Source organism: Citrus sinensis, chromosome 2 (genome assembly GCF_022201045.2).
Source record: "Citrus sinensis cultivar Valencia sweet orange chromosome 2, DVS_A1.0, whole genome shotgun sequence".
Lineage (NCBI taxonomy): Eukaryota > Viridiplantae > Streptophyta > Magnoliopsida > Sapindales > Rutaceae > Citrus > Citrus sinensis.
This window is the reverse complement of record NC_068557.1, coordinates 20,459,125-20,470,991: the sequence shown is the minus strand read 5'-3', so window position 1 is coordinate 20,470,991 and position 11,867 is coordinate 20,459,125. Positions and strand designations below refer to the sequence as shown.

The following is an 11,867-nucleotide window of genomic DNA, read 5'->3' as shown; positions in this document are numbered from 1 at the left end:
ACTTTTTTATAACGTCATGGGCCCCCCTTTTGTACAGAAACTTTCAACCCCGTGATTATTAACGGAGTTTGGAAAATGCTGCACTGGGTGCACTGTGGACGCAACTCAAAGAAAAGAAAAGAAAAGAAAAGGAGAGAAAATAATAATAATAATAATAACAAAGCTTCAACCTTTTGAAAATTTTCATTATATATATTTACAGCATTATTGATCAATCTTTTGTTGCTAAAAAATACTTTCAATGCTGCCTAGTCACTATCAGTAGGGACAGCCATCCATTTAACATGGAATTGGATTCATTTCATAAAAATTTTGCGGTTTATGCACTCACATTATGAACGGTGCTGATTGTTAGGTCCATCAAGAAAGAAACCAAAACTAAACATCTTTTTTTTTTTCTTATTTTCAAGAGAATTATTCAAAGGTGGATTCTTCTTGTTCTTTTCGTCTCTCTCCTCTTTTTTTATTTATTATTATTATAATTTTATTTTGATCTCATCAAAGTCTACATGTTTATCTTCAACCCCTTTTAATTTTTCATCACCTAACCCCTTTGCTTTTAACTCAATTTATTCATTTAACGAGCTACCAAAGCTACCAGGCCCAAGCCATGGAGTTGGATGTTAAGCAAAAGGTGAACAAAAGAAGCAAGCTTGAAGATGATCATCAACAAGCAACCGGGATGGAAACTCTACCTCGAGAGATCGTGCTCCATATATTGCTGAGGCTCCCGATCACATCTTTGGTACAGTTCAAGTTTGTGTGCAGAGCTTGGAGAGCCTTGGCGCAAGACCCTCTTCTTGCTAATCTGCATAATACTACAAGTACAAGCAAAGCTGAAAAGAATCCGTGCCTCATCCTTCACTGTGACTTTCCCATCAGAAACCAGCTCTGCTTTATTGATTTTTCAGATAACCAAGACAAGGTAAGGAAATTTAACATGCCTTTCCAAGCTAAGATGCCCGAGTTTGATGCTGTAGGTTCATGTAACGGTTTGCTTTGCCTGTCTGATTCATTATTTAATGATGCAATCTGCATATATAATCCTTTTACTAGAGATTATATTGAGCTGCCCAAATCTATGCAGTATCCTGATCAAGAAGTTGTATTTGGATTTGGATTCCATCCTGTTAGTAAAGAGTACAAGGTGATTAAGATAGTTTATTATAGGAAATCTTGTAGTAATAGTAGTTTCCAACGTACCCGTAGGGTCATTTATCCCAGATCAGATGTTCAAGTCTATACTGTAGGAAGCCCTGCCTGGAGGAGTAAGGGGAAATTAGCATACCAGTTTGTCCGGAGGCCATCGGAGGCATTGGTGAAGGGGAGGCTTCATTGGGTGACGAGACCTCGGAGATATAGTCCTGTTCGTGGAATCGTGTCGTTTGACATAGCAGATGAGCAATTCCGCGAGGTCCCTAAACCTGATTGTGGTGGTCTGAATAGGTGTAACTATCATCTGACAGTTCTAAGTGGTTGTCTTTCTGTAGCAGTTTATGGCAATTATGGGAAACTGGAGATTTGGGTTATGAAAGATTATAATGTGAAGGAATCTTGGGCTAAGGAATTAAACATTGGAGCCTATATCCCTAAGGGACTAAAACAAAGTCTGGACAGACCTTTGAAGATCTGGAAGAATTCTTTGAATGGAAGAGTTGTTCGAGTTGTATGCATTCTGGAGAAAGGTGAGATCTTGTTGGAGTACAAGAGCAGAGTTCTGGTTTCTTATGATCCGAAGTGCAGAACATTTAACGAGTTTGTATTTAAGGGGACACCAAATTGGTTTCAAACGATTGTACATCAGGGAAGTTTCAATTGGATTGATACACCACATGATTTGTAAACTGCAGAAGAAAGGTATTCACAAGCGCTGCTTCTCTTCCTGTGAGTTTATACCCTACTGAAATAAAATTATGTTACAAAATTTCTTTTGTATTGTCTTATAACAAGTTATGACTTGCTATGAAGCCTTATTGTTAATGTTACACACATGCTGTTAGTGTTTGCAAATTTTTTTTGAAGTATCTGGCTATGTAAAGAGACAAATTAAAGATTAGTGGAAATGAAATAATGCCTTACTTCTGTGTAAAATTTCTGTATAAACTTACTGTCCTAGTGAAGCAATTTGTAATCTTCATTTCAAAAGTATACCTTGGCATGAGATCACATCCTAATTCTATTATGGACTTCTTCAGGTTACTGCACTCTGAACTAGTTTCTAAACGACTCACTGTGTCCTCATAAATTGCTTTTTGAAGATGAAATGAGTTGGTCACTAACTCGATTGATGGATTTCTTGATCAGTATTGTTTTTTGAAGATCTCTACCAGTCGCCAATGATTCATTGCCTATGTCTAGCTGAAATTATGAAGTCATGTACTACAATTTCTAATTCTATTTCTATTACTTGCTTCTAGGTGCCACTGCTGATACCTTTTCATCCTGAAGCTACAGGGACCTAAGATTATCCGCCCCCAGTTCTAGAGGTCTCTCTTGGGCTGCAAAACTGCCACCGCAAGGACTAATATTATATAAAGGCTTTGGCTAAGTTACGTTAAACGTAACTTACGCCAGATACAGCAACAGTGCTAGTGATGGGACTTGTCACTGTTGCTGTGCCTGGCGTAAGTTACGTTTAACGTAACTTAGCCGGCTCCATAAATAAAACTGAAGGCAAAGTCCAAAAGAGCCGCTCATCATGCTTTCCCACCAAACGATTGTGGAAGTTTTCTTAAAAGTCAGCCACCAAAAGAGACTCTATGCCTAGAGGCCGATTTATTTAATCTTGTTCTCTTGAAAGAGTTGCAAACTGAACAAAAAAACCGTCATTTTAATATTGAGCTTGCACTGTATACGATGATTGCCTACTGCCACTATGTTTCTTACTTCAAGAAATAACGGCTCGTCAAGAACAGATGCTTTCCCACTCTTTTATCCCCATTTTCCTGTTGCTAATCTAACCCTAGTAAAGTTCTCAACTAGAGAGCTTCACACGTTGCAGAACTTTCATCTTTATTAAATCGACTGATAAAAAAGAAACAATCGAACATCTTTCATTCAGCATCTCATCATGACTTATCCCAGTCCCCCTTTATCTCTCTGCAAGCATGAATGTTTAACCTACCATGCTTTTTTCCAAAGTCTAAAGACTAAAATCTTGTGTGCAATACCTTGCATCTCGCTTATGGGATGGTATGGTTGCGTGTGTGTGTGTAAACAAAGAGTGAAGAATCAAAGCAAGACTTTTGAGTTTTGACTTAAAGTACTGTTTCGGTTTACAAGGCTTGTCACAAAGAAAGCAAAACACTTAAGCCAGAACACAGATCAAGCAGGCATCACTATTTTCTTTTATTTCAACGCTCATACAAATTTCTCCATAGTTTTTTTGTGAGTAGACTTCAAGAGCTCTTGCTCTGCGTATACTTATTATTTGGGGGTGATTAAATCACACAAACCGCCTACTCTTTTAAGGATTCAATTGTTCATTGTGAAAGAACAAAGTTACATGGTATGAATGAAGATATATGATTTTCTGGAGCACGGAAATAGAGCATAATGCTCGTTAAAGAACACAACAATACGTTGAAAATTAACAAGCCAGGTAGCTTGGACGTGTAAGGTCAAATTGCTTGTACAACATACGGATACAAAGTATTCTTTTACTGATTTATGTAAAGAATGTTGCTCATTCATATATTTGCTAATAAAAATAACAAAAGAGATACTTATGGTCACAATGAGAACATTGAATAGATGGCTTTAACTCTGGCCAGCAACACTTCTTAGGTGCTCTAACACAAGCTTTCTTCCGGTGAGACGCTCAACCAATCCTTCCGAACAAAATATAGATGAATTATTCACTCCCAAGCGACTCTCAAATTTATTGCAAATGTTTAAAAACGGTGTGTGGATGGATGTGCGAATGTATGTACGTGTAAGTTGAGTGTATTTGAAGGAACATAGAGAGCCTATTACCATTAGTGTAGTCCCGACAATCATGTTGGCCGATCCTCAAATGAGTTTCCCAGCTCTTATTGAAGTTGATTGCAACATCAACCGCGTCCAATTTGGAAGATCCAACGAACCAACATTTATTTCTTGGCAGTTTTGTCAATTTCCTCACCAGCACGGAACCTAAAGAAGTTCCAAGGTTTAGGTGCCTAACGTGTAACGATTAAGAGAAAATAACCCATAATATCAATCAATGAAACATCGGATGCCCAATTCAAAAAGCCAATCCCAGACAAACAATACGGTTTCCGTTCCTTTAAAGTCACACACGAAAAGACATTCTACATAAGATAGCTAAAGATGATTCATAATTGAGGGTTAATATGTTGGAACTTCTGTGTTCTTACCGGGTACTGATCTACCAGATAGAACTTCAAGGGCCGTATAAATATTTTCAGGATCTTTCGGTTGAAAATCACAAACAAAGACCTGCAAAAAGCTAACATTTACAGTGATTAATAAATGGTTAATTACTTAATTTAACAAAACGATCAATTTAAAAAATATATATAAAATAATTAAATTGAAGTGACCTGGGAGTGGGTAGGAGGAGAAAAGGGTTTGATGACGACCATGAAGTGCTGCAAATCCCATACATTGAGGGTGTAGGCTGAAGACATAAGCAACTGGGCAGGTCCTTTTGTGGCTCTTAATGGCACTGCTGCCACGTACACTTCATCTCTGCCTCTTGTTGCTGCTGCCGAATTTGCAAATACAGAAGCCATTTGTGCTTTTCGTTCAAAACAGAACCGTTAAAAAGTAGTTAAATACCGGAAAGGATACTGTAGCGATAAAATTATGATCAGCGCAGCGAGTATTCGTTTGAATGGGCCTTATAGCCCCTCTTGGTCCACTCATACTAAACTGTGTAACCCATTAAAATTTGTTATAAATTAACCCAAATAATTTAAATTTCTTTTTATGAAATTTATTTAACTTACTACTCATGTCATGAATATTTCTTTCATGAAGCACAAAATGAGAAGTTCAATCGCTCACAATGTGCCCATCGTAAAATATCTCTAACATGTGTAATGTATGAAATAAATCGATGAAAACATAAAAAAAATATTTGTATTCCGACCCTCCTTTGCCAATTTTTATTTTATTTTATTTTACCTTCACTAATAAGTTGTTCGTATTTTTTTATGCCAATAATGTTAAGATATTGGAGGATACTAAATGTAAATTAATTCAAGAGTGAAACTATTTGAACTCATCAAATTACTTATTAAATCTATTTAATCCTTACATTCAATACGAAAATAGTATTTTCACATTTTACTCAGATGTTTCCTAAATTATTCTTTAATTTATTATAAATCTCTAATTTTCAATTTAAACTTGCTTGTAATGTTCTTCCACATTAACTAGAACCGACTCCTTTTTCTCCATCTTCCTTGCCAACCATAAACTATTTTCTACTGTTGACAAACTTGGCCTTTGCAGGAAAAAAATCAATTGATACTTTAGTTTTTTAATTTTGGTAGATTCCAAAGAACTATTTATCAAAAAGAACTAGCCTTTAAATTCTAAAGTTTCAATTTGAATGAGAGACTAATTTTATTTAGATTATAAATATTAATAAATCTCATGTATTTAATAGTAATTTAATCAAAGTATACCATTGTAATATAAAATTTATTTTATTTTAAAAAAATAAATTTGACCTTCGCTATCTCTAAAAATAGTCGTGATTGAATCTTATTGCAGTAGCATTTAAAACTTTGATATACATTCTTTGTAATACTCTTTGATTTGAATTCTATTGTAGTGGCATTTAAAGCTTTGATTTACACTCTTTGTATTTTGATATAAAATATGGTGTATTGGATCAATAATCAATAATGAAATTCGATGACATATATAGCAAATCCCCCACATTTTCTCAGCATTGTAGTATCTAGGCCTCTTTCCCTCCCTGTTAACGTCTTCACTCTCACCCTCCACAGGCACAAGAAGTAAATAACCAAAAGCACCTAAGCAGAGACCGTCTCTGCTTTCCGGCTATCGTCCTTTTTAAAACCAGCGAATGTATAATGATAAATATCAAGTTTTATGTGCCTAATAGGCCGTCTTGGTTCAATCGAACTGTGTGTAACCATTAAAATTTTTTAAAAGTTAACCAAGTAATTTAAATTGCTTTTTATGAAATTTAATTCAGCACTATTTCTCGTATCATGTGAAGCACAAAACTGATGAGAGATTCAATCTCTGGCCATTATAAAGTGAATAACATGTGTAATGTATAAAGAAATCGATTATATATATATATATATAAGGTCCTTGTCCTTTCCACCATTTTTTTATTTTGTTCAAATAATATTTGTTAAAATATTCGAGGCATTAAAAAAAAATTAGACTGTACCATCATTCTCACTCAGATCAAAAGTGCAATTTCACCAACATCGGGTGATGTAATTTAAATTCGAACTAAAACTCTCTCTTAATATGATTTTTTTCTGAGCAAATTTTATGAATTGACCAAAGGTTCATAAATGAAAAAATAAAAATAATTAAATTTTAATCATACACTAGTACAGTAGTAGTAGCACTAATATACAAGTTGCACAAAATATATAAAAAAGTCAAAAGAAGATTAGATCAGGAGAGAATCCTGATCCTTTAAATCCAGCTGTATAAAACGACATTTAACTTTTACAATATTAACCCTCATCATCTCTTAAGATACCGCTTATTTGAGTTCATTTTTCAGGCATCTTGGTTTTTGATTATACATAGTTAATCATATACGTAAACTATTAGATAAGAATGAGATTGTTGGAGTTGAATCACCAGATTGGTGGAGTTAAATTGGATTTCTTGTGTTAATTTATTAACCTATAAGTGTGTGTGTGTGTATATATATTGGAGTCACTGCAACTTGCACTCTCGATGGCATAGGAGAGTGTTTGGGACAACTGCGCTATAGCAGCGCAGCGAGTTTCCACCCTATATTTTAGAAAATATTCCCTAAGAATATGGTACGGAGAGCAGCTGCGCGGTGGTACCGCAGCTGGTCCAAACGCACTAACAGTCTCACTGCATTCATCATAGCTTAAAGACTAACAGAATGAAATTCTTAAAACAGAAGGGGCAAAAACATTATAGAAAATATATATAAAAAAGTGTTTCCATTAGTGCTTATGTTCTTCACAAATATCGATCAATAAGTACGACCCATCATCCTTATTGTTTTTTTGCTCGGATAAAAAAGACAAACTAATTAATTAATACTAAACTATTTTCCAATATTAGCTTGAAAGACCAACCCTTGGTTATACAGCCATATTTTGTTAATTGGCATCGATCATCACGATCATATAACACCATTTTGGAACAAAATATATGTTATGACACACTACATATATATAATTTTATTATTAAGCAAAACAACTGATATATATTATTATTACTGATTCACCAAGCCAAGTAGCCAACAACATACTTGAGCTTCTATTTATAACATACAAGCAAACAGTACATAATACACAAATTTCAAGAACCCACCACTTGGCACCAACAACCCAATTCCTCATAGCACGTACCGAAATTTCACCATTAAGCTCAGACCATGCTTTTTCTTTGAATCAATTCACTGATCATGGATGTCATGATGATCAGCTATGTGGAGTTGCAATTAATGGTAGATCCAAAAGTGGGGTCGTTTGCAGATACCAAGACTCAAACAAAATCCCTTATTGTTACCGAATACTAAAATATTTGAAACCACTGAACTAAATTAACTTGGACGTGCAAATTGGCCATCATTAGTTCTTACAATATTATTACTCAGTCTTCTCAGCTGGGGCTTCATCAGTGTCAGCTTTCTTCTCAGCTTCAGCTGGCTTCTCAACTGCAGGTTTCTCTTCATCTTTCACTTCCTCCTTTGCAGCTTCAACTTCTGCCTCTGGCTTCTTCTCTTCTTCCTTGGCCTCTTTCTCAGCAGCTGGCTCTGGTGTCTCCGTTGGAGTAGTTTCCACTTCTTCAGTTTTCTCTGCGGTAGTCTTCTCCGCTGCTGCTGGCTGATCTTCGGCTACCACCTCCTTTGTCTCAACTTCAGCTGGGGCTTCAGCTTCTGGAGTAACCACCGCTGCTTCTTCAGTTACAGCAACAGCTTCTGCTTCCTTTGCTGCTGGTGGCTCTTCAGCAACGGGTTCTGGTGCCACAGGTGCTGCAGAAGCTGAAGCAACTACCTCCTCTGTTTTAGTTTCTTCAGTCTTGACTGGTTCATCAGCTGTTTTAGTTTCTTCAGCCTTGACTGGCTCCTCAGCTGTTTTAGTTTCTTCAGCCTTGACTGGCTCCTCAGCTTTGATCTCCTCGGAAAGAGCAGTCTTTGCTGACACAACCTGCATACGAACAATCAAATTAATTAATTCGCCTATTATTACCATAACGCCAATATGCATGCATAAGAACTTGATTACTAGAAGTTGAGTTTCACCTCAACTGTGGCCATATTGCAATTTCAACAGCTAGAAAACTACAAAGAAAACAAGTATATAAATATAAGAAAGCAAAGAAATTGACAATGCGCTTGAGTGTTTGAGATGATCAGAGTGTGAGTGATGAGGCTGCTTTATATAGTAGTGACTAGTGAAAAGGAGCCTCAAGTTGATGAGAGAAAAGGAGGAGGGGGGTGGCTGAGTGGGGTCCTTGATTGAAGAATCTTGGGATTTGACACCTCACCACACTGACTTCCAAGGGCATGAGCGAGCATGTTTGGTAATTATGCGAGAAGAAAGTTTCTGAGATGGGGTTTTGCTATTTTTAATACATAATAGTTTGTACCCTTTCGAGTTTGATTGGGGAATGCCAATTGCCAAACAATGGTCGCAAATTTTCCGCTGAGCTATCATCTTCCTTTGTAGTGTGTGCTCTGTACAGTCGGCTGTTTAGGCGTCCTTGACAATCATTCACCTCACGTTCTTGATCGAATATCTATTACTTTTAACTGTGGCAAACCCTCAATAATTTAATCTCACTGTGAATGATATTTCTGACAGTCACATGAAGCCACGGACCAGCAGTGCTGTATGCAATATATATATTAAACTAATTTGGAATGTTCTTTTTTCAAGAATTTACATTGATTAATATACTGGTAACTATTCTCTAAAAATAACAGTTGCACAATTGAAAATGTGGATTTAAACTAGGTAATATCGTAATGAAGCCATGGCAATTTCATATTGAAAAGCAGACGTTTTAAATAATTTCCAAAACTTATCAACCCATCAATTTATAATTTGATTTATCACATTTTGGTTACACTCTTATTTCGGAAGCGGGACCAAAAGAAAAATAGGCTATCCACATCAGCCAACCAAATCAGCAAACGGGCCTCAACCGTAAAGAGCATGGGGCGGCGTCAGCCGGTGGGTCCCCACGGGACCAATAGGATTAATTTACGTGGAAGAAACGAATAAAATTCTGACGTGGCAAGCATGCTCCATGACTTCTTCGCCCCCTGTTCCAGCGAATCAGGTATGAAAGAATGTGGACCCAGTGGGTACACCAAGGGAACAGATGTTGACCATGCTGACTCAGGACCCACTCTGTTTCATCATCATCGACATCGAACGTTGATGTTACTGTGTAGGCAAATGCAATGAATCATTAGGCATGTTAATTATTTAAGGGTATATGCACGTACACAAAATTGATGAAATAAATAATTGTAAATATATATTAGTCATTTTCTAGTGCAGGCAACATGCGTCTTTATTATTTTTTTTATGTAGATATATTTTTAAATCGTAGGATTTAAGAGAGTTAGGTGTTGTTTGTTTTTTAGTCTGAAGTTTGAATTTAATTTTTTTTATACATTTATTTATTTTAAGTTGTTTGTTTTTTTAATTTATCACTTATTATCAGATAATTTTATCTGAATAGAAAAAATATACTTTTATCTGAAGTCTGAAGTCTAAATGGAAAATTTTAATTTCAAATCTCAAAAATACCCTTAACAATTATATATTTCCCATATTATCTATAAGCCTAATATTTTTGTATTATTCTTGATTTTTTTAATTACTTTAAATTTTTATTCACACGATAACATTAACTAAACTGAAATATTGAACAAATCAAATTATGTCAATTGTGATTAATCAAAAATAAAATCAACAATGTTGACTTTATAATAACATTTGATGTTATAATTACATCTTTTATTACAAAATTAAATTAAGATCAACAATGATAGTATTTTTTATTTAATACTACTAAACTAATCAACATATGGAAATTATAAATTGTGAAAAACAAATATATGCACCAATAAAAGGATATTTATGTCAAACTACTAGTTTTTAAATCTTTCTCTTCAGACGTAAAAAAAGAGAAAACAAACATATCATTCAGGTATTTTCATTCATACCTATTCAGACTTCAGTAAAATTCAGACCTATTCAAATTTCAGATAAAAAAACAAATGCAATCTTAATTTTTAACTCTCTAAAACCGTATGATTTTATAGTTTATTCAAAAATTAATTTCTTTTAAACAACATGATTTAATAATGTGTTCGCATTAAAAAAAATACGAACATTCATACCTAATAATTATTATATATACATACACACACGCGGAGTTTAAATTAATAGGTTTGTGCATATATCTTTTTAGGCCAAGAAAGAGAGAGAGAGAGAGAGAGAGAGAAACATGACTTCACACACAAGACTTGTTTTCCAACATACAATTCCAACTATCATTATAATTTAAACCTGTCTAATTTATCTTAAATATTTTTATTATGTCCAATTCAACAAATATGAAATAATAAATTGGCTTGTTTGGTTTTTTTGCAGTAAAAACAAGAAATGTTAGACCTTCGTGTGCGCACTTTGTTATCAAAATTTTATAGACATTGTTGTTGTTGTTGTTATTATTGAAAAATTCTTCAATATTAGCGTTGAATCTTTCCTTAAAAAAAAAAATCAGATTTTTTTAGCTTGAAGTTACCATAAATTAGACAGAAAAATATATTAGTATTCATTGCCAACAAATATGCAACCCGTCACGTTACTGCGCTTTTGAACAATCATGAATCCCTAGGGCTGTAAAGCACAACTCTAAACTGAAGACTTCGTACGGTAGCAAACACTCGATAATGCCTCGAGGTTTGTGGTATTTGCGGCGTCTAAGATATCGGATGACGTCCGACGTGTCGTTCTACTCAAATTCAAATTCTCAATTCATCTTTGATTTTTGGGACACGAGGCAGAGGTAAAATAAAAAGGCCACGAACCTGGCTTCTATGTTTAGGCAGATCCCGAAAAGGCCAAAAGACAATAGGGCGGGCGGTGGAGGGGCCTACAATTGTAGGACCCATAATTAATTTTTACCATTAAAGCAGTGTCACGTGGGCAAGTAGATCACCGACCACGTAATTGAGTTTTGGATTTGATTGGCTAATTGGATGTAAAAAGGAGGAAGGGGGCTCACTTGACGCATCATGATTGCTGTTTTGACAGAGTGGAGGGATTATACGATTCGTGGTAACGTCAATGGCTTATCGTCTGATCTCTCTTGGCACTTTCCATATTTTTTCAATGATTTGAATGATTATTGATGATATTTGGGTAGCTTGGAGAGCTCCTCGTGTGGATTTAAATTTCAAGCGACTCTTATGAGCAAACAGGCATCTTGTAACATAACCACCCTTATTTGTTTTGAGCTTCATGGGATTTTGTGGCTATGGAAAGCTGGGTTTAGCCCAAATTATTACAAGCCCGATAAAGAAACGAGGTCGTGCATACGTGCTCATTTACTCATGGAGTGTTATTATTCGGCCCCGCATTTCATCTCATGTGACCCCGTCTAATATTAAAAATTATCCTAAAGGACAGAAA

At 35.3% G+C, this 11,867-nt stretch overlaps 3 protein-coding genes across 7 annotated transcripts; 1 reads left to right on the top strand and 2 right to left on the bottom strand.

The window, feature by feature from the left end:
- The first annotated feature begins 256 nt into the window (after positions 1 to 256).
- On the top strand, positions 257 to 2,926 carry LOC102619767 (F-box protein At3g07870-like). Of its 4 annotated transcripts, none has more exons than XM_015527511.3 (2): positions 257 to 1,857; positions 2,196 to 2,408. In XM_015527511.3, exon 1 carries the CDS (start codon positions 611 to 613, stop codon positions 1,841 to 1,843), a length of 1,233 nt encoding a protein of 410 aa, XP_015382997.1. In that variant the 5' UTR covers positions 257 to 610; the 3' UTR covers positions 1,844 to 1,857; positions 2,196 to 2,408. The 4 variants fall into 4 exon arrangements, with proteins under 4 accessions (XP_015382997.1, XP_015382995.1, XP_015382998.1 ...); XM_015527509.3 differs by having other exon boundaries at positions 257 to 1,884; XM_015527512.3 differs by lacking the exon at positions 2,196 to 2,408 and adding an exon at positions 2,418 to 2,926 and having other exon boundaries at positions 258 to 1,857.
- A 656-nt stretch (positions 2,927 to 3,582) lies between these two features.
- LOC102620229 (uncharacterized) lies at positions 3,583 to 4,788 on the bottom strand. 2 transcript variants are annotated; one of them, XM_006469484.4, is made up of 4 exons: positions 4,545 to 4,779; positions 4,359 to 4,440; positions 3,976 to 4,134; positions 3,583 to 3,830 (listed from the first exon to the last, which is right to left on the bottom strand). In XM_006469484.4, the coding sequence occupies exons 1-4, from the start codon at positions 4,734 to 4,736 to the stop codon at positions 3,760 to 3,762; spliced, it is 504 nt and encodes a 167-aa protein (XP_006469547.1). In that variant the 5' UTR covers positions 4,737 to 4,779; the 3' UTR covers positions 3,583 to 3,759. The 2 variants fall into 2 exon arrangements, with proteins under 2 accessions (XP_006469547.1, XP_006469546.1); XM_006469483.4 differs by having other exon boundaries at positions 3,583 to 4,134; positions 4,545 to 4,788.
- Positions 4,789 to 7,444: 2,656 nt separating this feature from the next.
- LOC102620682 (uncharacterized) lies at positions 7,445 to 8,620 on the bottom strand. Its single transcript, XM_006469485.4, has 2 exons — positions 8,456 to 8,620; positions 7,445 to 8,360 (listed from the first exon to the last, which is right to left on the bottom strand). The coding sequence occupies exons 1-2, from the start codon at positions 8,468 to 8,470 to the stop codon at positions 7,800 to 7,802; spliced, it is 576 nt and encodes a 191-aa protein (XP_006469548.2). The 5' UTR covers positions 8,471 to 8,620; the 3' UTR covers positions 7,445 to 7,799.
- Between the last annotated feature and the right edge of the window lie 3,247 nt (positions 8,621 to 11,867).

What these genes read in the sequence shown, in the direction of transcription:
- LOC102619767 (XM_015527512.3), top strand. Translation starts at nt 611, where the DNA reads ATGGAGTTGGATGTTAAGCAAAAGGTGAACAAAAGAAGCAAGCTTGAA.
- LOC102620229 (XM_006469483.4), bottom strand. Translation starts at nt 4,736, where the DNA reads ATGGCTTCTGTATTTGCAAATTCGGCAGCAGCAACAAGAGGCAGAGAT. An exon ending in CTCCTCCTACCCACTCCCAG is followed by an intron (nt 4,441 to 4,544) that starts GTCACTTCAATT and finishes AGCTTTTTGCAG; the next exon opens with GTCTTTGTTTGTGATTTTCA. An exon ending in ATCTGGTAGATCAGTACCCG is followed by an intron (nt 4,135 to 4,358) that starts GTAAGAACACAG and finishes GAACTTCTTTAG; the next exon opens with GTTCCGTGCTGGTGAGGAAA.